Below are 22,804 nucleotides of genomic sequence, written 5' to 3' on the forward strand. Positions count from 1 at the left end.
ATTTATTTAAATCCAAATTACAGGTATTGTACTCTGAGACATGTTTAACTGAGCTATAATTTGTGATACAAATAACACAGACCAGAAGCTTGCTCTTGTCCTTAGATTTTTATTGCAAAGCCTCAAGTAAGCTAAGCAGTCCCCCCTACACTGGCCACCTGAACTATCTTTAGCCCCTGCTGGCAAGTGAATGGAAGTGTCTGACTTATCTTCACTGCTGTCATCGAGGCAGTCAGTATTTTTAGGGGACAGCAACAGCTGCAAAAGCATTTAATGGTATTCCACGAACAATGACACTTGGGGTGTCCACGGCCTGAACGACACAAAGATTGGGGGACCACTCTGAAGTTGTTAAATGGGAAGCTGGTATGGATACTGAAGTTCTGTTTTCTCTCCTTCCTACCGCACAGACAGTTGCAGACATGTACTGGAGTGGAACTTGGGATCTTTGAAGAGAGCATGTGTCTGAATCTGAAGTCAACTTGGGACATTACTCAGCCTTCAGGAGACGGGTGGCATTGCTTCTCAACTCAAAGAGAGATTGCAAGTGCGGAATGTATGTTGACGGTCGTTCCTGGCGACTGAAGCGAGGTAGGTCATATGAGGGGTACACGGCACAGCTTCACAAGGGGCAGAGGTCATTCCAATTAAATCAGACAAGTAAACACAGGGGTTAATCTCCTCTCTTTAAACCTCCGGAGGGAATACTGAAGACTCTTTCGACGCAATGTCCAAACTTTGTTAATAAAACATCTCGCAATGCAAGAAAGCAAGTTAACATTCAAACACCCACTTAGAATATAATATATTCAGAGATTATATTAAATAATTTCCCATCAATATTCAGTTAAATTTTAACTTAAGTAAGCAATTGTTAATTAATGCTGCTATTTTAAACTTTAACATCAATATTTAGACCAAATTCCTTTTTACCTACAATATTTAGTGATAGCAGGAAATAATATAATCAAATAGAGGGTTTATTTCTTATTTAGTTGTCATGTGTCTCATATTAGGATTAACAATGCTTTGAAGCTGTGAAAGAACACAGCACTTTTTTTTTGTGTTTGAATGACAATATTTTATTATGATTATTAGCACTGATTTATTGTTATTAAATGTTTCAGTAAAAACTATCCTTCAAAAGAAATCCTGTGTGATATTATCTTCTTTGAGATATGAAACTTTGTCTCCTATATTCAGGAGGACTAAGAATATATTTATCAACTTAATCATGTCAAGTTCAGAAGCTCATCAAGGAAAAGTTTTAGGGACAGGGAAAGGATAAAAATTATACAAATGGTCAAAAGGAGAGCATACTTTTCAATGGGAGAGAGGGAATAACAAACTCTAGTATAAACAAAAGTCTCTAGGATAGTGTGACTGTGATTCGTCTATTAATATGAAAGAAAAATAATTTTAATGGTGACATTTAAAAGAAAGCATTCTCTATCAGAGCTGCCAACAAAGGGTGTGATAGGGGCTCTGCATATTTTGACTGCAAGGTCTCTTGGGTGGGCAGACTATGATTTCGGCTGGTGTTTGTGTGAGCACGCGGGTTTCAGAGCTGTCTTTGTGATACCTGACACACACACACTCCCTCGCAGGTCTTTATTTAGGACTTGCTATATTAAGCACTTTCCCACTGAAATACAGCACCAGCTGTACTGGCTATGTGTTGTGGCCGCTGTTGCAACAGGACTAGGCTGTCCCCCTCTCATTGCTAGTCTGTGTTTTTCTCTCATGCAGACAGATCTAATTCAATTAATCGTACAATCCATTTGTGCTGAAACATGTGCATGTAAAAGGCGTGGAGACTGAGTGTTTGAATGAGAAGTTGCTTTTTTTCCCCTTCCAAAATATATGGGTTCACTTCCTTATTACAGAGGCGAAAAATATAATCTAATATAGTTATTCAATTAAGATTTAATGATCTGTCTCAAATGTTAGAATAAATTACTTCCACTATATATGTATTATCTCATATGCACAAGTAATCTCTCTGTTATTTCTCTTTTTAGAAATTTGCAGTGCAGAAGTTGGACCATCTTAGCCCAGTAAATAACTGCCACGTCTTGCTCTCCTGGACTGCTTAAGGTGAAGTGAAGGTAACAAAGACGCAGAAATGGATGTGTTTGGTGGTGCACCGCGTTTCTTGGCCTATCCAAGACCTGTGGTGGTGAAAAGTGGAACTGATGCAGTCCTGAAGTGTCAAATTGGTGGTGATCCAAGGCCTGCAGTTATCTGGGAGCGAAACAATGAAAAGATTGACCCACAAGGACGATATAGGGTCTTTGAGGACGGAAATGTTTACAACCTCATCATTTCAGCTGTGACCACAGAAGACAGTGGCCAGTATATATGCAAAGCAAAGAACAGCATTGGGGAAACATATGCAGCGGCCACACTAAAGGTGGAAGGTGAGGCACAAGAGATGGAGCTAAGAGAGGAAAATAAGCCACGATTCCTCATCAAGCCCCTCTCCACGCGTGCGGGTCGTGGAGAAGATGCTGTCTTCTCTTGTAAGCTCTGGGGTAACCCACGACCAGAAGTTGTGTGGGAAAAGGATGGCAGGAAACTCAATGAAATATTTGAAAGCACACATTTCAGTGTGAGCTACCAGGACGGTGGATGGTTCCAGCTCAAGATCTTTAAAACTCGCGCACCAGATGGTGGTGTGTATACATGCAAAGCCAGGAATGAATTTGGGGAAGCATTGGCAGGGGCTGTTTTGCTTGTTGATGCAGGGCCAGGACATGAGGAAGATGGAAATCGCAATGGCTACACAAATGGACACTGGAAAGCCTACCAGGGAAAACAGAAGAGTGGTAGGCAAGTGTCAAATCGACTCAAAGATGACACAATGACTAAGTCAACTAAAGTAAAAATGTTTGCAGTGACAGAGGGCAAACATGCCAAATTCCGCTGCTTTGTGACTGGTAAACCCAAACCAGAAATAATTTGGAGGAAAGACGGCAGGCTGATACTGTCTGGAAGGCGTTATTTGTTATATGAGGACAGAGAAGGATACTTCACACTTAAAGTTCTGTACTGTAAGCAGAAGGATAACGGAGTTTATGTTTGTGCTGCATCAAATACTGCAGGGCAAACCCTCAGTGCCGTACACCTCTCCGTAAAGGGTAAGTCAAGAGTTTTCATTTTGTTAAATTTAAAGGAATTTTGTTATGGCTTTAAGAGCAAATACAGACACAGTTCTAGCCTGGGATGTATTTTCAATGAGTAAATGAGTAAGTGAGGGTCTGGTCTGTTCTTGGATCAGATTTCTATCTATTTGATATTACGATGATGTCAGTGAGATGTCTCCAAAAAGGTTCTCTGAGATCATTTATTGGGATAAGTCCAGAGAGCCAACGCAAAATTAAAATTAAAAGTTTTATCAAAGTATACTGATGCTTTCCTAAAATAAAACTGGGTAAAAGATTGCTTAATTAGTGTGCATCATTATAGAGAAAGCTTACAAGCATTATTATGAAGCTGTAACTAGAAAAAGGTACAAACCTTTACATTATTAATATTATATTTTGTTCTGTTTTAATCTCTTCAGTAAAAGGCTTTGCTTTAAAGGACTAGTTAAGGCAAGTAAATGTCACATATATAGCCTTGTATCATCAGTCAGTGAAATTCATAAAAGGAGAGGTCAGCAGGCCTGTGAGCTGTAAATATAATTAGTAATCAAAGTATTTGACATCAGCTCGATTAAATGCAATCCAATCCCGGGTCCACTGGAGGATTAATGAAATGTATTAATGATCTGAAATTTGATCTGAGCTCGAGGTGGACTTTAACAGCAGGGAGATGTCTGCAAAGTCACTTAGCTTGTGAAAGGTCTAGAGAGGTGTCCATGTGATCGAAATCTTTGGGAAGGCGATCATATTTCTCACATGGCCCAGAGAAGTCCAAACTCATGGCACCAACATAAAGTATTGTACTGTATCAGTCAGAGATAGAGAAAGTAACAGGATGAATGGTAGGTGGTGGCTAGATGGTGGATTTAAAGGTCATTTAAATGGAAGAGAGTGAATGTATTTAAGCAGTTGTCTGAGTGTTTAATTGGATTTGTTGAAACAATAAGATAAGGAAATAACAAGCTATGTGCACAGAATACTAAATATAGTCCACATTCTTTTGTTTACAACTGTCTGGTACTGTCTGATGGTGTCAGTTACAAACAGTTTATTTCCTATCTAACACCCTGATGTGTTAATGACCTTTCCATTCCTCAACTAAATAAGCCACTTGTCTCATGATTTTGCTCATCTTGTTTGCTTCACTGGAATTTGCTGCTAAATATATTTCAATTTACAGTGTTCACTAGAACGACGTAGATGGTGTACTATGAGTTTTTGGTGGGCTCACTTGCCTGTAGAATGTATACTAATGAAGTGATACTGATATCATTAGATAGACAGAAGTATATATGAATGTCTCAAGCCTGTCTTTTCAGTATATTAGAAGACGTTACATTGGCTTAATCACACTGGTGTTGTTCCTCCTTTACCCAGAGCCGCCTGTGCGGTTCAAGCAGCCTCTCATTGATCTGGAAGTATGGGAACGAGATTTGGCTGTTCTTGAGTGTGAAGTTCCAGAGGACTCTGTTCCCATCACATGGTATCTGGAGGATAGACGGCTGCAGCCAGGGGCCAAATATGGAATGGAGGAGTGGGGAACAAAAAGGCGACTAACTATCCGTGACATCGGAGTTGACGATGATGGGATTTACCTCTGTGAGATGCCCGACGGTGGTAGAAGCATTGCAGAGGTAGCCGTAAAAGGTAAATCAGGATCAAATAACAATAGCTTTATTTAACAAGGACAATGCAAACTGTTTCACATGATAAAACAACAGCATGGTCTCATTTACAGACTATGTGGTATCGTGAGTACAGTTTTTGGTCAAATGGAATTGATGTATGTATATTTATTTATATAAACTGTGACAATCCTAACACTAAGTTTGTCTGTTTTAAGACCAAAATCTTAGTGCTTATCAAACAATATCACTATTGTTCTCGCCTCCTCTGTAGCAAGCAAGAAAAGGTAAATCCTTGTAGATGAAAACTGTAATGACTGAACATAAATTCTGATGTCTCAATTTTTGTCAGGTCAATTTGACTTTAGAAAGCTCTCTTTGTATGATGTTACTTTTCATCAATGCTTTTTTACCAGTGTAAATTTAATAACAGCTGGCATAAAACAGGAAACAAAAAGTTGTTGTCCTTCACTGTTGTCCTAAAAATGACAGCAGTCATTTAGCAAATGCCCATAACAACATATGTGTATAGTCAATGAAGGAATCTTGTCCACCAGGGACAAAGGAAGAAATAGTCTGAAAGCTGGATGGATCAACAAAATGTTGGTCACTTCCCATTCCCTACCAATATTTAACATAGTTCCTTCGAACAATGTTAATCAATGTATTTTGACGTTGAACTTGTAGGGCTTGTTTTTCACAAGATAATCAGATTCCTTGTCCTGTTACTGTGCTAAGGAATCACTCACTCAAGTGTCTCATTGCAGGTACAATTTTGCGGAAGCTTCCAAGAAAAGTGGATGTCCTGGAAGGCGAAAATGCTGCCTTTTGTGTTGAAGTGGAAAAAGAAGAGATGGACATACACTGGTACAAAGACGGCATAGAGCTGCGTGAAACCCATCAGACCATTCTTAAATCCTTTGGTCGAACTCACATTCTGGTTTTCGTCAATACAATGCCCCAAGACTCTGGCCTTGTGACTTTCCTTGTAGGCAGATCGAAGACTTCCTCTCAGTTAAGAGTGAAAGGTAGGGTTCCTTGTCTAAATTACAGCATTCAAAATGGAATGTTTTAGGAATTGCTCAACATGTATCAGTTATTCCATTTAAAAAGGGATGTTGTTGAATGATGGACTTTCTTGTTTCAGCGGCCAGACATTGTCCTCCCAGTTGTCCAGTGGGTGTGCAGATCAACACAGAGCGTGCAAATGCTGCTCTTCTGTCATGGGTTCCTGCTCAGGACTCACGAAAGAACCCTCCGTCTGGATACGTGCTTGAGCGTCAGGAGGTGGGCACTGGCTCACAGGAATGGTTACAGTGCCTCACGACTGACTCTGCAACCTCTGTGGAGATCCTTGGTGACAGTGTACCATGTGAGGCAGATTATCGATTTCGCATTTGCAGTGTAAACAAATATGGAAAGAGCAACAATGTTGAGTTCCCCAGAGCTGTTCACTTGGGTAAGTTCTGTTATACTAAAACAATTGTACTTATTTCTCTATTAATCAAAACTCAACTTGGTTGAAGACATTGCTTGCTAAATCATGTACAAATGGATTCCCTTTTTTAGTTCCTGTGGCCAGAATACAAGCTCCCTTACAGGATGCCTTGGTGCCTGAGGGACAAGATGCCATCTTCTCCATTGAGCTCTCTGCATCAGTTATTGGTACATGGTTCTTAAATGGTACACAGCTCCAGGAGGATGAACGTTATTCCATGCGTCGGTCACGAACACACCAATCTCTTCGCATCCGAGGAGTACGCGATACAGATAACGGCGCTGAGATTACATTTATTGCCTATGGTATCCGGGATTCTGCAGCACTGTACATTCAAGGTATGTGTGTGTGTCGTCAATTTTCTTGAGTACTCGTCTTGGTTGGTCTTTTTGTGTTTTTGTTTATTTCTTTGGTATTGACTGGAATCTGGTAATGCAAATGTGCACAAAAAGTTCATTATCCTTTGTCACGAGACCCAGTGAAAATTCTCATTGTTTTATGAATGTTTGCAGCTCCTCTTGTCAAGTTTTCATCACTGTCAGAAATGGATCGAAACAAATTTGTAGAAATTGGGAATCCCATTGTGCTCTACTGTGAGCTGTCAGACCCTGCAGCTCCAGTGCACTGGTACAAGAATGGGGTGGAATTACAAACAATGGAGGGTCTTCATATCCAATCAGAGGGCACCATGAGAAGAATTGTCATCCAGTCAGCAGAGTTCTCACATTCGGGGGTGTATTGCTGTGATGCCATTGATGATGTCATCAGGTTCAATGTGGAAGTAGAGGGTGAGTGGAGTGAGGTTCTTACTTGTGTCTTTTACAGAGACTAACCATCTTTATTATCACATTGACCACTTTTGTCTTTTTTTTTTTTTTTAATTTAAAAAATGCATTTAGTCCTCTTTTAAAGTCTGACTTATCAAAACATATAATTTTTACAATTTAACTATCCATTAAAATATCCATAGCCCCGCCTGTGAGGTTTTCAGCAATGCCAGACGTGGAGAGGAACAAAACTATCCCAATAGGCTGCCCCATTGTTTTACAATGTGAGCTCTCAGATCCCTCTGCCCAGGTGCACTGGTACAAAGATGGGTCCAAGCTCCATCCTCAAAATGGAGTAGAAATTCTAACTGACGGCTTGGCAAGAAAACTGATTGTGCATTCAGCAGAATATTTCCACTCTGGGTTATACTGCTGCAAGACAAAGGGTGACACCATCACGTTCAGTGTGGACATCAAAGGTGATTTGCTTTACCTTAAGCAATGTGAAATATTAACCTCCTTAGCAAAGCAAATAACTCTTATGACACCCTTGAATTCTGTCTATTGCCTTTCTTCTAAACAATTATTCAAAGTGCAGCTAAGCTGTCACCTTTTTACATTGCATTTCAGCATGTTCAGTAGTTTAGTTGTCAGTAAATAGTTTATGAATAATCTAAACAGCTGGCATGAGGTTGACATAAGATCTAAACATATCTATAGCTCCACCTGTGAAGTTCTCAGCAATTCCTGAGGAAATGAGGACCAAGTCGATCGAAGCAGGCTGTCCTATTGTACTCCAGTGTGTGGTATCGGATCCTGAGGCCCACGTTTGCTGGTACAAGGATGAAATGCAGCTCATTTCAAACTCTGCAATAGAAATCCACTCAGATGGCAACACAAGGACATTAGTTGTTCAGTCTGCAGAGCTGTGCCACTCTGGTGTGTACAGATGCACCACACAGGATGATACCATGGAGTTTCAAGTGGAGATCAAAGGTGATTTTACAATTTTTATCTTGTGCGTTTATATCGTAACCCCACCTCCTCTTTCTAGATGCCACTAATAATCCCCGCTTCTACTCTAAGTTGTTTGAAGGACTGTTTCATGCACATAAGCTTAAAGAACTGTTAACACACCAGGTGATTCCTATTTATGATCATTTGTTTTGTGACTGCTGTGGCTCTCCCTGAATTGAAAGTCTCCAAAGCCCTTTCATCTTCTGCTCAGCAGTTACATTTTTGTAAGGTATCCATTTCCACAGTCTTGATTTTATTTAGCTGTCCTGAATTCCCAATGCTAGCTATACCAGTGACGTACTCTACTATCTTTGACGTTGAGAGAACCAAGTCACTTGAAGCAGGCAAAGCTTTGGAGCTGGAATGTGAGGTTGCAGACTCCACTGTGCCTGTCTGCTGGTATAAAGATGGTGTAAGGCTCTTCCCGCAGAGTGGTTGGGATATACAGAGTAATGGCACGTTGAGGAGACTCATTATCCCATCTGCTGAGCTCTTGCACTCAGGGCTATACAGCTGTGAAACCTCTGATGACACTATCCACTTCACTGTGGATATTAAAGGTGATATTTTATAAAAATTTTGAATCTTAAAGCAAATAGTAGAGCTTCATGGAGACTAAATGCACCTAACATTTACAATATGCATACCTGTCTGTCTGTGTTTAAGTAGTGTTTTGTGTGAAGTTGTAATGGTTTCTGTTTGGTAAAATTAATCTCTACTGACAAAATGATAATATCTATGTAATCCTTGAAAATGTGCGTTTTTTTGGTCTGATATAACGGATTAGTTCCCATGCTTGGGGAAGCTGAACCTATAACCCCTTTCTTAATTAGAGTCTTAATATGTATTGTTAAGTCCACATTTATAATATGAATCATCATCTTTAGCTCCAATGTTGCCGGTGTCGCCCTCACCAGACGTTGTGGAGACGCAGTCACTTGAGGCAGCCTGCTCCACTGACCCAACATGTGAAACCTCAGACCCTGCTGTCCATATGTCATGGCAGAGGGATAAAGAACATGATTCTAATAGAGAGCCTGATTATGAAATGGGAGGCATCAAGAAGACCCTTGTTATTGAACCAACTCATCCTTCAAACTCTGGAGCATACTATTGTGCAACAGCAGATGATGTTGCCCAATTGATAGTAAAAAATCAAGGTGATTTTTTTTGTACGTGTGTTTTCTGTGTTAGTTATGACTAACTCCTTTAGTCTGTCCTCTTCTTGTTGTTACAATACAGAGCTGATATCTGTGACAGTATCTCTCTTAAGTCATTTTTCTAATATCTAGGATAATGTTACTGAAATTATCCCCCAATGATTGTCTGTAGTGCCATCTCCAACATATCTGCTTGGTCCTGATGTTGAGAAGACCAAGTCTGCTGAAGAGCACTGCCAAATTGTTCAGCAATTTGAGATTTCAGATCCCATTGCCAAAGCCTGTTGGTACAAAGATGGAACCCAGATCTACCCCAAAATGGAAGCTGACTGTGAATCACAGAGCAGCATCCAAGCCTTGCCCCTCCAGTCACATGACTTGTCTGGCGATGAGAGGTTTGGCTGTGAAACATCTGGTGACTCACAGTCAAACATGGACATGAAAGGTGGTGTTCCACAATGTACCTGCACAATTAAGAATCAAGAATTTAGTCACATACATGAAGCTATCACGCAGCTCATTGTTTTCTCTTTGGCTTTGTCCAAACAGCAGAGCACTGTCACTATGGTGATGAGATTGATGAGATAGCTGATGCATCTGCCCAATACACTGTGGATGTCAAAGGTGATTTGATATATTTAAACATCAGTCATCCATGTTAACCCAGCACATAAATGCCACTAACAATAGTGGTGTATTTTATTGTTATCTCAATCATCTACGGCATCTGTATTTTCTTTTCTTACAATTGCTTTTTGTGACGTTGTCATCCCAATTCTCATGTCATTTCCTGCAGTTTTTGGCTCTTAATGAAATATGTGGGTGTTTAGTAGCTGAGTAGCTGCTCCTCATACTAACGTATATGTTGTGTTTGTCAATTCATTCTTCATTTTAATGGCCATCTTTGCTTGTAACAAGCAGCTTACAACTCTTTAAGTCCATCTTATGTCTTATTCATCACCAGATCCTCTCATTCACATTGCTGCCCCGAACCTCTCCCCGTTGCAATGACAACGAACTCTTATCAAAGAGAAGAAAATTAACGTACTTTATAGGTTTTTAAGGTGTTGGTAGAGAGATTGATGGCATGATAAGGAGTCAGTTGAAAGGGGAAATATAGGACCTCAATCTCAGACCAAGCCTGGTCGACTTTCTTGTTTGTCTTTGCAATGGATTATCCCATAACTCCATGCTAACCCACACTGATGTAAAATTCTGTTATGAGAAGAAGTATTGACACCATCAACCACTGAAAACCTTTCTCTGTGTACATCACAATGCTTATAGCTACATCGCCAAGGCTCTCTTCTGACCAAGAGAAGAACAAGTCCACCGAAGAGGCTTATCCTGTTGAAGTTATCTGCATTTCCTCAAAATGCAATTCTGGCATCTTTGGTGGCAAGAGAGGAGATACTGATAATGAAGATCATTCTGGACCTATGCCACCTTCTCAGTCAACATATGAATATACAACAGATGGGATTACAACTAAACAGCCAAAGGAGCTCTGCGACAATCAACGAACAATAAACGGACAACCTCCAGTTTACTGTAACTCTGCCAAGCCAACAATAGTCAAACCTAACACACACCATTACACTAAACAGTCCACAGAATCACAAGGTGAGGAATTAATTTACTATGTACAGCATGCAGAGGGTCCATCTGAAGAGTTTGATAATTCCCTGCAGACAGCTGTCCAGACAGATGAGTTTTGTAATCGTTTACAAACTACAACTGTTGAATCAGAGGAGCTACATAGCTCAATACAGTTAGCAACTTTCCAGTCAGAGCTAGGGAGCCCCCTGCAGACTTCAACTGCCCAGTCAGAACACCTTACTAACCACTTACAGATTTCAACAGTGAACTCAGAAAGGCTCTGTAACTCCACAAAAACTACACCTAGGCAGCTAGAGGAGCCCTTTGCATCACAACATACCACAGCTGTCCAATCAGAGGAGCCCTTTACATCCTTACATACGACAACTGTCCTGTCAGAAGAGCCGTTTACAGCCTCACATACCATAACTGTCCAATCAGAAGAACCCTTTACATCCTTACATACCACAACTGTCCAGTCAGAGAAGCCCTTTACATCCTTACATATTGCAACTGTCCAGTCAGAAAGGCCCTTTAAATCCTTGCAGACTGGAACTACCCAATCACAGGAGCCCTTCACATCCTTACATACCACAATTGCACAGTCAGATGAGCCTTTTAAATCCTTACAGACTTCAATTGTCCAATCAGAGGAGCTCTGTAGGTCCAAACAGATGCCAGCTGCCCTGTCAGAGAAGCTTCTTGATTGCTCACAAACTGAATCTGTCAATTCAGAGGGGCCCTGTAACTCCTTATGGACTGCAGCTGACCAGTTAGAGGGGTCAAACAGACCCCTACAGACATCAAGTCCAGTCCAGTCAGAGAAGCTCAGTGATTTCCCCGACACTACATCTCCTCAATCATTGGACTTGTATAATTCTAAAGAGGCAGAAACTGTCCAACCAGGGGAGCATTACAACTTAGGACAGCTTGCATATTCCAGAATGGATGGCCTCTATCACACAGGACAGGCAGTGCCTAACCAGTCAGAAGTGCTGTCTCAGTCCATGCAGGCCACAGCAGTCCAAGCAAAATGTCATCACACCATGGAGGCCACAGAAGACCAAGTAGACAGCACAGTTAACTCTGGGCAAAGATCATCTACTCAGTGTGCAGAGCCTTACTATATCAAGCAGGCATCTACGGTCCAATCAGAAGAGATCTATCTATCAAGGACATGTGACAGTCACTGGAGTGACAGTGTCACTGCAAATAAGGTGGCTGTTGAAGGTGATTTAAATGGTTAGCATTATCAAACAAAAAATGGACGGGCACAATGTTGACATTGTGTAAAATGAAGAGATTGCTTTTCGCAATCCTTGACATTTTGACAATTTATTTGATTTTGTTCATACTAAACCTAGTTTAATAAACCTTTGAGCTTGAGTGGTCTGTGAGGAATATTACAAATAGGGGAAAGAGTAAATACATTAGCTTAAAATCCTAACTCGAATGCCTAGTTTTCTCAAATCTAACCAAAGATACCTCTTGTTAGATTACTAATATAACATGAAGACAATCTTTTATAATGCCTTATTTTAACTCTTCAGATTTATTGGCATGACTAATCTTGATTTGAGATTTTGCTCTTCTGTTGTTTGAAAGCATAATTTTTTGTTGTACTCAGTCATAGTGATGCAATTTTCTCCTGGTGTTACCTCAAACTTCCCCAGCTCCACCTGTGACAATCACAACACTTTGTGAGGCTGAAAGGAACAAGTCCATTGAAGTTGGTGAACCCATAGTACTACGATGTGAGATATCAGATCCTAATGTTCAAGTTACTTGGTACAAGGATGGAATAAAACTACATGAAGCAGCTGGGCAAGACATGGTGGCAGAGGGTTCCATAAGAACACTGGTTTTCCAGTCAGCGATGGTGTCTCATGCAGGGATTTACAGCTGCAAGACAACAGATGATGCAATGCAGTTTCATGTGGATGTTAAAGGTGACAAAAGTTGTTTCCATCTGTTCTGCAAATCGATTTTAGTGAGGGTAAAGTGCATCCAAATGTTTTTGTTTGCTGATAGTAAGTTGTAATAGTATTACCTTGGATGAAAAGAATCAAGGTAGACAAGTTTATAGTTTAAAGAGACAAAACAAAGATTAGGATGTTGCCGTAGAGTTGAAAAACATAAAATATTCACCTGGTCTCTTTACCACTATTTGGATGATGTCAAGTTATTGTAAGTTATCACATGACAGAGTAAGAGAGCTCAGCTGTGAGCTGCATTACTGTACTCTTTGCACACACCAAAATCACAGTGTGTGAGTATTGTAGTAACAATAACATAGCAAAAAGCTGCTAAAGTGGCTGCTTGAGAGTAGGTAAAATATGGCAGAACCTTGGCTCTAGTTTCATTCTGCCTCTAAATCAATAAACCCTTAGACACAGCAAGTTCCCAACTGAAACCTACCCACTAATGTAATGACAGTCTACATTTAACTAATCACTTTGGCATGGTAAAACCTTTGCTTTCTCAATTTGCATGCTTCTGTAAGTACACTGACATGTAGTACACTGTGTATACTATATACACTCACTGGCGTAGCGCACAAATTCAGACAGGGTAGTGTTGTCTCTAATCAAACACTGCCATTCGGCACTTACCCGAAAAGATGATTACATCATGTGACCGTGACTGTCGCCCACCAAAATTTCAACCAGCTGCTTTTCACTTGTGACTTAAAAGTGAATGTTTCACTCTCCTGTGATTTCATGCAAAATGGAAATTAAGCTGCCTTTGGCGCAGACTCTGACAGCCTAATTTCCATGTCGCCTAATACATTGGTGGTCTCTCCCCTTCCACTACATAGTCAAGATGGCAACCGTTGAGGGTGATTAGTGTCCAGAACACAGTGTGGAAGCAAGTAGTTGTGGCACAGTCTGATATTTTGACCCTAACTTCTTTCACAGTCAAACCAACAGAGTAGAAAAGTAGAATGGGATATGACAGGTGGCCTGGATTTCATTAGTCCCATTCATTTTGTGCTTGACCAAGTTAGATGACTGGTCATTGGAGTGTCTCCAACTTTCTAACCTTCTGCCTTAGGCAGAAAACTATCTGGGCCTAATCATCCTACAGACTCATAAGCTATCACCAAATGTGTCGTACAAAAATTTTGATTTACTACAAAAGACAACAAAAAAAAAAACTGTAGATAAAACTTTACTTATGGGACTCACATGAATGAATTAATGATCTACTAGGTTTTCAGTGTTGTACTGTACAAAATATAAATTTAAAGCCACACCTTTTGCTGTAGCCTAAATAATGAATGAAAGCTGTTAGGTAGGATAAAATACTTTTATTTATATTTTTTATGGTTGAATGTGACACTGCAGCCCTGTCTCATAGAATTTATGTTTCTATACAACTAAACTGCAACAACAAATATGGTTTGTAGGAAATGTAATTGCGCCTAGGTTACATTTTCTATTAACATAATATGTTCTTAATTTGCAATTTGATACTGAAGTTATTGGTAAAATGTTCAGACAATGTATTTGTTTTCCGCCAAAACATCAGTTGTTTCTTGCCGTGACTACAGCATTTCATTAGTTATGTTTTAGCACTCACAGCACTTGGTTAAGGTTAGGGAAAAAAGTTCAGCGACTTCATACACATGTTCCTGTCAGTCACTACTTTTAAAAGTAATTCCTAAGAGACAGGGTTGAAAGCTGGAGGCTTTAGTTTCAGGATTGTGCTTTGCTTAATTTGGTTAATTACAGTACATTTTATTGACCAATTCTATTTTACATCCAATCCTGTAGCTCCACCTCTGAAGTTCTCAGCTATACATGAGGCGGACCAGAAAAAGACAGTCATGGCGGGCTGTCCTATTGCTCTACAATGTGAGCTGTCAGATGCCACTGGACAAGTCAGTTGGTACAAGGATGGAACAAAGCTCCTACCTCAGAGCGGAGTAGACATCCAGTCAGAGGGAAATTTGAGGAGTCTAGTTGTCCCATCAGCAGAGGAGGCTCACACTGGCATATACCGTTGTGAGTCAAAGGATGATGACATCCAGTTTGCTGTGGAAGTAAAAGGTGACGCTTAGAAACTCTGTGGTGCTTTCACTGCCAACTAACCAAATAGCAGTTATGCTGATTAAGTCACGCTAGTCTCATTACCTAACATAAAATGGTTCATTTTTCTACTTCCCAAACTTGGTCCTCTCCTTTTCTAAAAATCCAAAAGCTACAGATTTCCTCTAATAATAATAATAATAATAATAATAATAATAATAATAATAATAATCATAACAATAACAACAATAACAACAACAACAACAACAATAATGATTTCTGCAAGTTGATGAATAAATCACTAAAACAAAGGCAAAATTTAAGTACATTTCAATGTGCAACTTTAGCTTGTCATTGCATGTCGTGTCATGTCAGTTAAAGAATAAAAGTTTTTGACAAAGGTTAACATAAATAATATAGGATGTCTCCTCTCCAAACATGTTAGTAAACATTCAGCTTCAAAATGCAGCTTCTTTTTATGCATGTCCAATAACTTAAGAAAGCTAGCATTTATTTCTTTTTCATTAAAGACACTAACTGAATACTGCTCCTTTACCATAAACCAGTGGTTCCCAACCTGTAGGCCACAGCTCACTGATGGGCCACAAAGGTATTGCAAGTGGGCTGACAAATCGCTTGCAAAACAGTACAGTTTTGGTAAAAGAATCCATCCATATAGCTATACCACTTTTCCTTATAGGGTTGCGGGGGGACTGGAGCCAATCCCAGCTGACATTGGGCAAGGGCAGGGTACACCCTGGACAGGTCGCCAGTCTATCACAAGGCTGACATATACAGATATACAACAACTCACATGCACATTCACACCTATGGGCAATTTAGAGTCACCAATTAACCTAACCCGCATGTCTTTTGGTCTGTGGGAGCAAGCCGGAGCCCCTGGAGAGAACCCACGCAGGCACAAGGAGAACATGCAAACTCCAAACAGAAAGGCCCCAGGCGTCGGGTTCTCTGAACCTTCTAACCTTCTCAATGTGAGGTGACATTGCTAACCACTGCAGCACCATGCTGCCCATGACAAAAAAATTTAACTATAAAAAAAATGTAAATGTTTTTAAATGTTTTAAAATCAAATGATCTTTAAAAACATTAAACATGTTTAAAAACTCCGTTCCTAACTCTAAGATTTACCAGTGTACTTACAGTGTACCAGGAACTTTTATGTTGTCACTGGCCAGACCACTTGGTATATTTGTTTTCTATCTCAGCCTGATTGTGCGCTTAAGATTACAATCATGAGAAAAACTGAGGTGTATTAAAATGGATAGCTGGTTAGCAACAGGAAAAATTAAAAGGAAATAGTCAAAAGATGGTGAATCAACAAGTGACCTCTCCGCTGTAAAGGGAAAAATTGAGTTTGCTACATGTTCCCCCTGCTTTCAGTTCAATCCTGAATGTTTGACCATTATTTAAAATTAAAAGTGCTTTGAGAACGTATTATTTCGCATCCATATTGTAATGGGGTCAGATGTGGGCCACCAACATTATTGAGAAGTGGGCCGTGAGTTGGAAAAGGTTGGGAACCACTGCCATAAACAAACACTGTAACTTTCTTGTTTGTGTCTTACCCATTTATTTTTGTCTGTGCTTTTTATGTCAGTGCACAATTATTGCGGATAACTCTTGATTCTTGCGCTTTTGAATAATGTATGTTTTACTTGTAGTCTTTGTGATGTCATTTGTTGTATTTATGTTGTTTTGTCAAATGTGTTTCGTTCTGAAGGAGTTTTGCCCTCTGTGTGCTTTGGTTAATTTCAGTTTCTATCTTGAAATCTTTGTAACGGAATATACAGTAGTTTGGATATTTAATTACTTCAAGAAATTACGTTTATGAAGCTTATTAAGATACTCTTTTTGTAACATCTGAAACTTATAGCACTACCTGTGAAGTTCTCAGAGCTTCAGGAGACTGACAGGAACAAATCCGTTCAAGAAGGTACTCCCATTGTCCTCAGCTGTGAACTCTGTCATGATGCTTCTGCTCATGTGGACTGGTACAAGGATGGAATGAAACTCCTGCCACAAAACAATGTGGAGATACAGTCAGATGGTCTAACAAGGAAACTACTCATCTGTTCATCTGAAAACATACATGGTGGCACCTATGAATGTTCAACGTCAGATGACACCGTCACATTCAAAGTGGACGTAAAAGGTGATTTATTTTCTATCCTTACTATATTCTTAGCATACATACCACCTCCATCTTATTCTATGGTAGTTTTGAATGTTCATCAGAACGTGGTATTACTGGCAGGGCCATGTGCTCTGTCCAATGTTAGTGACCTCTTGTACAAAACCTTTGTTATTTCCTTCTCTTAGGCCGATCGCCACAGATCATGCCAGTCCCCCTGTCAGAAAGAAACAAGACGATTGCAATTGGTTGTCCAATTATTCTCCAGTGTGAGGTCTCAGACCCTGTTGCCCAGGTTTCCTGGTTTAAAGATGGGGTGGAGCTTTTTTGCAAAACAGGCCTCGATATGAAAAGGGATGGCAGCTTCAGAAAATTAATGATTCATTCGGCCAAGGTCTCTGACGCTGGCCTCTACAGCTGTAGCCTCGCTGAGGATGTTGTGACATTCCATGTGGACGTCGAAGGTGATTTTCTTGTATTCAGTCTGAATGAATGAGCTTCTAATGTGAGCTAAACATTTTAGCATGTACTTAATTACCCTTAACTGTACACTTCTTTGCACAATTACTCTTAAAGAAAGTATAGTATTTTTGTAACACTATGAAAACAGAGCTAAACAAAATGTTTCATGTGCATAGCACTACTTGTTTAATGACATTCTGACAGCTTAACAGCAGTGCTCTGCATTACTCTTATGATATCCCCCAGCTACTCCTGTGAGGTTTTCAGCACTTCCAGAGGTTGCAAGAAACAAATTTGTTGAGGCAGGCTGCCCAATTAAGCTGCAGTGTGAAGTCTCAGAGCCAACTGCCCAGGTCTATTGGCACAAGGATGGAGAACATCTACCTCCAAAGAGTGAATACGAAATCCAGACAAAAGAAAATCTGAGAGCACTAGTTATTCAATCAGCAGAAGTCACACACTCTGGGGTGTACAGCTGTGAGGCTGCAGATGACCATATAGAATTCAAGGTGGATGTTGCAGGTGATCTAAGTATTTTGAGCTTTGTCAGACTCACTAACGTCTTTCAATGAATGCTTGGCTACTAGAACAACTCAGGCTTCCAAAATTTTATGTTACAATATTCTAAGATAATGTGTACTAATACTTAATTATGTACATTTTATGATTCTGGTGGACATATAGACCATTATAGACAATTTAATGTTTTGAAAGTTTAAATTTGAGCATGGATAAATACATAAGGGATCAAAGATTATTGAAAATGAATAATTATTATGTACCAGCAGTGATATGCAGCTCAATGTCATTCTCGCCCTAGGAAGAAAATACTTAAAAAGGCCCTTTCAGGCTTAAAACTTCTTAATATTTGTATATTGACAATGGATCAAATTATCATATGTAATGTGAAAGGTGTCACTTGTTGGAACCAACCACAGATAATTATCATCTGACGTGATGTTTTAGTGTTTTTTCAGCTTGGTTTTATGGTTTCCGTAGCAGGGAACTGTTTTGAGCCAAAAAGCTCAGATAAGTAGACAGTACACTACCTGCCAACAGTGAAAAACAGACAGTCAAAGTTAGCGTCTAGGTGGTGAACATACCGAAGCATTTAGCATCTAAAGTGCCAGATATTTACTTCAGGAGTTAGTGCAGACCAGAACAGGAGTAAAAAGAGGGTGAATATTGGACTCGAGTTTTGTATAAAAAGGACACAAATACAACTCTAAATGAATGCTACATTTGCTCTGTCTGCTGGATGTGTACTTAGGCAAAATGTTTGCAACAGCTTTAAGGGGTAATACTATGTCAGTGTTGTGTTTACAGCTTTTTCAGCCAAGTCCAGCAGTTATGGAAGTAGTTGTGCCCACATTACTCCCAGTTTCTGACCATGTCAAACTCTGCCACTTAATCCAGTATGCAGCGCAGACTGTTGTTCTTTTCACTGTGTGACTCTGGTGAGACCTCTGAAGGATGAATTGTAGATGCTGCAGACCTACTTTTCTGAAAGGCCATTATTGATCTACATGCTCTGTATTATCCAAAAATTTATAAACAAACAGACAAACCTGCAGATAAACAGAAAGCAAACAAAATAAACCATGTTTTGCCATTTACATGCTGCCAAGTGAACTTGAACAAAGTTAAAACCAGTCATTTGAAATTAGAATGATTCATGTTCCATGATACTGTCTCACTGATTGTATATGAGCCTACTAACTAGCAATGTTAAAGTAACAGTGATCTCACTGTCAACCTCTGTAGGCACAAACCAAACAACTCTTGAACCATCTGTTCAATCTGGAGCCAAATATCAGATTTTACAGCCTTTAGCCTGTAAATCCATGTACATTACATAGTATAGCATAGCAAATCTGATTACTATCTGGTTACTGTTCAATGAATTGAAATTCCTATAGCACCGGTTTGATTCTCAGCTGTTCCAGAGGCTGAGAGGAACAAGTCTGTTGAAGCAGGCAGCGTGATCAAACTTCATTGTGAGATCTCAGACCTGGCAAGCCAGACCTGCTGCTATGAGGATGGAATAATCTTGCCAAAATCGGGAATAAAAATCGATTCAGAGGGCAATAAGAGGACACTGGTCATGAAGTCGGCCACATCTTCATACTCTGGGGTGTACAGTTGTAAAACTGATGATGATGATGATGATGATGATGATGATGATTCAGATTTCAGCGATATCTATGTGGAGGTGAAAGGTGATATGCTTAGCTTTTTCTTGGCAAGATGTCACTGTAGAGTCTTATACACCTTCATGACCTCTAATATCTAAAAACAAGGCCAATCATCATATCCATCATAGCTTTTCCATATACATGCTTCATATTTAAGATATAGACATAAAGAAATGGCATGTATTTTGATGAGTTTGCTGCCCCCCCCCCCACACACACACACACACATCCATGGTTGCATTACATCAGTGCACTGCTTTAATTAACTTTTTCAGTTTGTTTCAAAAGTGGATTAACAGCCATAGATGATTATGATGTCTATGAGGAGTTGTCATCTAGATATAGCAAGGCTTGAGATCAGCATGTCTAAGCTGTGAAAACCTGTCTTTACAGCTACTGAGTGCATGCGCATAAACCATAAATTCGACTTTCAAGCAACAACTTACTTCTTTTGTGTACCGTTTTGTGTAGCACCACCGGTAACATTTGCTGATATCCCGGAGGAGGACCTTTTCAAGAGTGTTGTGGAAAAAGAACAGCTTGTTCTGTCATGCGAAGTATCGAGGACTGATGGTCTTGTCCAGTGGTACAAAGATGGAACTGAAATGCAACCAAGCAATAACATTACAATGCAAGCAGAGGACACCAAAAGAAATTTGACTATACATTCAGCCCAACTGTCCAACACAGGGACATACACATGCCGTGCAGGAGACAACATTTTAATCTTCAAGGTTACAATACGAGGTAATACATTTCATAAAAAATGTATAAAAATGTACTTAAATTTACCTTGATTGTGAAGACTAATGTTCAGATCACATTTCAATTTCATTTTTTCTTCCTCCAAAGAACCTCCAGTGATGATAATCTACCCTAAAGAGGATGTCCACCTTGACCGCCACGTCCCTGATGAAATTATTCTTAGCTGTGAGTTGTCTCGTCCCAATGGTGTTGTCAGCTGGTACAAAGATGGCCAAAAGCTGCAAGAGAGCGAGAACATCAAGCTCAAGATTGAGGGTCCTTATCGACGACTGAAAATCCTTTCTAGTGGAGTCGAAGATTCCGGAGAATATGTCTGTGATACAGCTGATGATTCAATATTCTTTCACCTTAGTATTACAGGTAAGACCCCTAATACTATATACATACATATGTATATTTGTCTCAGTAGCGTAACAGCAAAAAGCACATTGTGTAGATCATAAGGGATCAGTATGATCCAACAAACAGGTTAGTGCGAAGTGTCATCTCAATGTGTCTAAAGGAAAACATTAATTGTATAAATGGTACACACTTTTGGACAATCTACTCTTAAAGGCAACTGCACTCAGTTGTAAACTCAAAAAGGTAATGAAAAGTGAAAAAAGGGAGCTTGAGTTATGACTTCAAAGATCAAATTCTTCTACTTTCTTCGATCCACATACCTGGCCAATTGCTATGTACAGTGGGCATGCTTGTTGGATTGTCAGTTTCCGAAGGTTACAAATATTTTCAAATTCAGCTCTCCAATTCTAACACTGGAAAGTTGTGGGGGGACGGAGTTTGATCACAAACTGAACACATCTGAAGCATACTGATGTCGTTAACATTGTCAGTGTTAGTGGTTTATTGATTCCTCGAGAATCAAAGATGAATCTAAAGACATTGCTGCAGGTGTTATACTGTATATGCTATATGTCAAAATGTCCATTTCCAGAACCTCCAGTGCGAATTGTATCCCCAAGCCAGTCACAAATGGAACTGTGCCAGCAAACTTCTGAGAGGATGGTACTGAGCTGTGAGATCTCACGGCCCAATGCAGTGGTGCGCTGGTATCGAGATGGACTCGAAGTGGAGGAGAATGACAACCTTATTCTGGAGGTGGATGGTGTCTACAGAAGACTTATTATACCCGAAACTACTGTCAAAGATTCAGCAGAATATGTATGCGATACAGCAGACGATTCCATGACGTTCTTTGTAAACATAGCAGGTAAGAAATACTAAAGAATGGGGAGACTATAGGTCAACTAATGGGTTGCTGTGTCTGTGTTTATCCATTTCTAACACAAATTCTTATGAATACTTAGAGCCTCCTGTTCGCTTCTTACGCCCAAGGAAGACTGCAAGTAGAGTAGAGAAAGTGGCTGGGGAGACTGTGGTTCTAGACTGTGAAGTTTCAAGATCAAATGCCGAAGTCACCTGGAAGAAAAATGGGGAAGAAGTAGAAGACTCCAGAAATATCACCGTCCTTGAAGATGGTGTTATGCGTCAATTAACCATTCACTGTCTAACAGTGGAGGATGCTGGGCAATATGTCTGTGATGCAAAAGACGATGTGATGGATTTCCATGTGAACGTGCAAGGTATGTTATTGTACTTCAAGGTATTACTCAAAAACCAGATATGTTTTTGAAAGGCTATGCTATAAAGCCCTCAAAGTCACAAAAGATACATTTTGAAATTGATTCGCACCTCTTACTTGCTTCTTCATAACAATGCCCCGTAGTTGAGGTATTTAGACCAAACATGATTTCTTAGAGACAAAATTTAAATAACTAAATCTGGTGGTCATAACATGAAACTACAGGGTTTTTAATTATCCATGGGCATCCTCTGCTTTTGTACCATTAGCAATATCAGATAAAGAAAAAACTGAAATGGGAATAAAGAATGGGGAAAAACAATCCGACTTCATAGTTTAGGTTTATGTTATTGCAACCAGTTTTAATTATATCAGTTTCGTTTCTGAGAAATCATGCATTGTAGAGCCTGACCAATATATCGGTCAGACAATTTTATCAGCCGATTTTGGCCTATCACAGATATATTGGTATCGGCACATATATTCTCCAAAAGGCGCTGACATGAATACTTTTATTAAGAAGCAATAATGCAGTGGAAATGCTCGAGTCAAATCAGGTTTTATAGGCAGCATTTTATGTGCATTTGACCCTTTGTTAAATATATACATATAACATAAATACATATTTATTCTAATGTTTTTATTTATAGTTATAGTTATTTTATTTAATTCCAAGTGAAGATTACCGTTTCATTGCACTGATGTCATTTTGGACAATAAAGTTTATTGTTAAACTGTAAAATTCCTGCTTTTATTACATATCCTTTTAACAAGTTTATTTTTATATATATATATATATATA

The 22,804-nt window shown here is 39.6% G+C and overlaps 2 protein-coding genes across 2 annotated transcripts in view; both read left to right on the forward strand.

Annotated features, from left to right (window-relative positions):
• Positions 1 to 289: 289 nt before the first annotated feature.
• Positions 290 to 22,804, forward strand: part of obsl1b (obscurin like cytoskeletal adaptor 1b) — a 35,175-nt gene continuing 12,660 nt past the window's right edge. The window contains 21 exon segments of the mRNA XM_087178471.1: positions 290 to 591; positions 2,022 to 3,140; positions 4,524 to 4,793; positions 5,539 to 5,799; positions 5,919 to 6,230; positions 6,341 to 6,607; positions 6,782 to 7,057; positions 7,240 to 7,515; positions 7,757 to 8,032; positions 8,941 to 9,213; positions 9,386 to 9,717; positions 9,720 to 9,837; positions 12,486 to 12,761; positions 14,589 to 14,864; positions 16,741 to 17,019; positions 17,187 to 17,462; positions 17,707 to 17,982; positions 20,127 to 20,402; positions 20,508 to 20,780; positions 21,355 to 21,630; positions 21,728 to 22,003. Coding sequence (XP_087034597.1) covers positions 2,126 to 3,140; positions 4,524 to 4,793; positions 5,539 to 5,799; positions 5,919 to 6,230; positions 6,341 to 6,607; positions 6,782 to 7,057; positions 7,240 to 7,515; positions 7,757 to 8,032; positions 8,941 to 9,213; positions 9,386 to 9,717; positions 9,720 to 9,837; positions 12,486 to 12,761; positions 14,589 to 14,864; positions 16,741 to 17,019; positions 17,187 to 17,462; positions 17,707 to 17,982; positions 20,127 to 20,402; positions 20,508 to 20,780; positions 21,355 to 21,630; positions 21,728 to 22,003 — 6,160 coding nt within the window. The 5' untranslated portion in view covers positions 290 to 591; positions 2,022 to 2,125.
• On the forward strand, positions 9,852 to 12,475 carry LOC147818143 (uncharacterized). The gene has a single exon (XM_087178472.1). The coding sequence runs from the start codon at positions 10,491 to 10,493 to the stop codon at positions 12,057 to 12,059; it is 1,569 nt and encodes a 522-aa protein (XP_087034598.1). The 5' UTR covers positions 9,852 to 10,490; the 3' UTR covers positions 12,060 to 12,475.

This window comes from Seriola lalandi, unplaced genomic scaffold (genome assembly GCF_002814215.2).
Source record: "Seriola lalandi dorsalis isolate HSWRI2012SDOR001 ecotype SW California unplaced genomic scaffold, Sedor1 jcf7180002054689, whole genome shotgun sequence".
NCBI classification, from domain to species: Eukaryota; Metazoa; Chordata; class Actinopteri; order Carangiformes; family Carangidae; genus Seriola; species Seriola lalandi.